At 54.8% G+C, this 1,333-nt stretch overlaps 1 protein-coding gene across 1 annotated transcript; it reads left to right on the top strand.

The window, feature by feature from the left end:
- Positions 1-232: 232 nt before the first annotated feature.
- On the top strand, positions 233-1,025 carry LOC127919635 (uncharacterized; the record flags this gene model as incomplete). Its single annotated transcript, XM_052503376.1, has 2 exons — positions 233-455; positions 723-1,025. Coding segments are annotated over 2 exons (526 nt in total), but the record flags the coding sequence as incomplete, so codon positions are not given.
- Between the last annotated feature and the right edge of the window lie 308 nt (positions 1,026-1,333).

Raw genomic sequence — 1,333 nt, 5'->3', positions numbered from 1 at the left:
CGTTATGACCTTTAAATCAAGCATCCATAGCAAAGGCCTTCCTAGCTTCCCTGTACCCAAACCCCCTAGCTTCCCTGTACCCAAACCCCCTAGCTTCCCTGAACCCAAACCCCCTAGCTTCCCTGAACCCAAACTCCCTAAGCTTCCTGAACCCAAACCCCTAGCTTCCCTGAACCCAAACCCCTAGCTTCCTGAACCCAACCCCTAGCTTCCCTGTACCCAAACTCCCTAGCTTCCCTGTACCCAAACCCCCTAGCTTCCCTGAACCCAAACCCCCTAGCTTCCCTGAACCCAAACCCCCTAGCTTCCCTGAACCCAAACTCCCTAGCTTCCCTGAACCCAAACCCCCTAGCTTCCCTGTACCCAAACCCCCTAGCTTCCCTGAACCCAAACCCCCTAGCTTCCCTGAACCCAAACCCCCTAGCTTCCCTGTACCCAAACCCCCTAGCTTCCCTGTACCCAAACCCCTAGCTTCCCTGAACCCAAACCCCTAGCTTCCCTGAACCCAAACCCCTAGCTTCCTGAACCCAAACCCCTCCCTAGCTTCCCTGAACCCAAACCCCTAGCTTCCCTGAACCCAAACTCCCTAGCTTCCCTGAACCCAAACCCCCTAGCTTCCCTGTACCCAAACCCCCTAGCTTCCCTGTACCCAAACCCCTTCCCTGTACCCAAACCCCCTAGCTTCCCCCAAACCCCTAGCTTCCCTGTACCCAAACCCCTAGCTTCCCTGTACCCAAACCCCTAGCTTCCCTGTACCCAAACCCCCTAGCTTCCCTGTACCCAAACCCCCTAGCTTCCCTGAACCCAAACCCCCTAGCTTCCCTGAACCCAAACCCCCTAGCTTCCCTGTACCCAAACCCCCTAGCTTCCCTGAACCCAAACCCCCTAGCTTCCCTGTACCCAAACCCCCTAGCTTCCCTGAACCCAAACTCCCTAGCTTCCCTGTACCCAAACCCCCTAGCCTCCCTGTACCCAAACTTCCCTACCCAAACCCCTTCCCTGTACCCAAACCCCTAGCTTCCTGAACCCAAACCCCTAGCTTCCCTGAACCCAAACTCCCTAGCTTCCCTGTACCCAAACCCCTAGCTTCCCTGTACCCAAACCCCCTAGCTTCCCTGTACCCAAACCCCTAGCTTCCCTGTACCCAAACCCCCTAGCTTCCCTGTACCCAAACCCCCTAGCTTCCCTGTACCCAAACTCCCTAGCTTCCACATGATGACAACGGAGGACTAGTTATCTTGTTTGGCTATTTGATTATTGCTCTGTGAAATACAGCTTGTCTTGACTGTTGTCAACGTTGTTGTCAATAACATACACAAAGGCTCTTGTGAAA

This window comes from Oncorhynchus keta, unplaced genomic scaffold (genome assembly GCF_023373465.1).
Source record: "Oncorhynchus keta strain PuntledgeMale-10-30-2019 unplaced genomic scaffold, Oket_V2 Un_contig_17297_pilon_pilon, whole genome shotgun sequence".
NCBI classification, from domain to species: Eukaryota; Metazoa; Chordata; class Actinopteri; order Salmoniformes; family Salmonidae; genus Oncorhynchus; species Oncorhynchus keta.
Note: the sequence above shows the minus strand (reverse complement) of the source record. Positions and strands in the feature narration are given on the sequence as shown.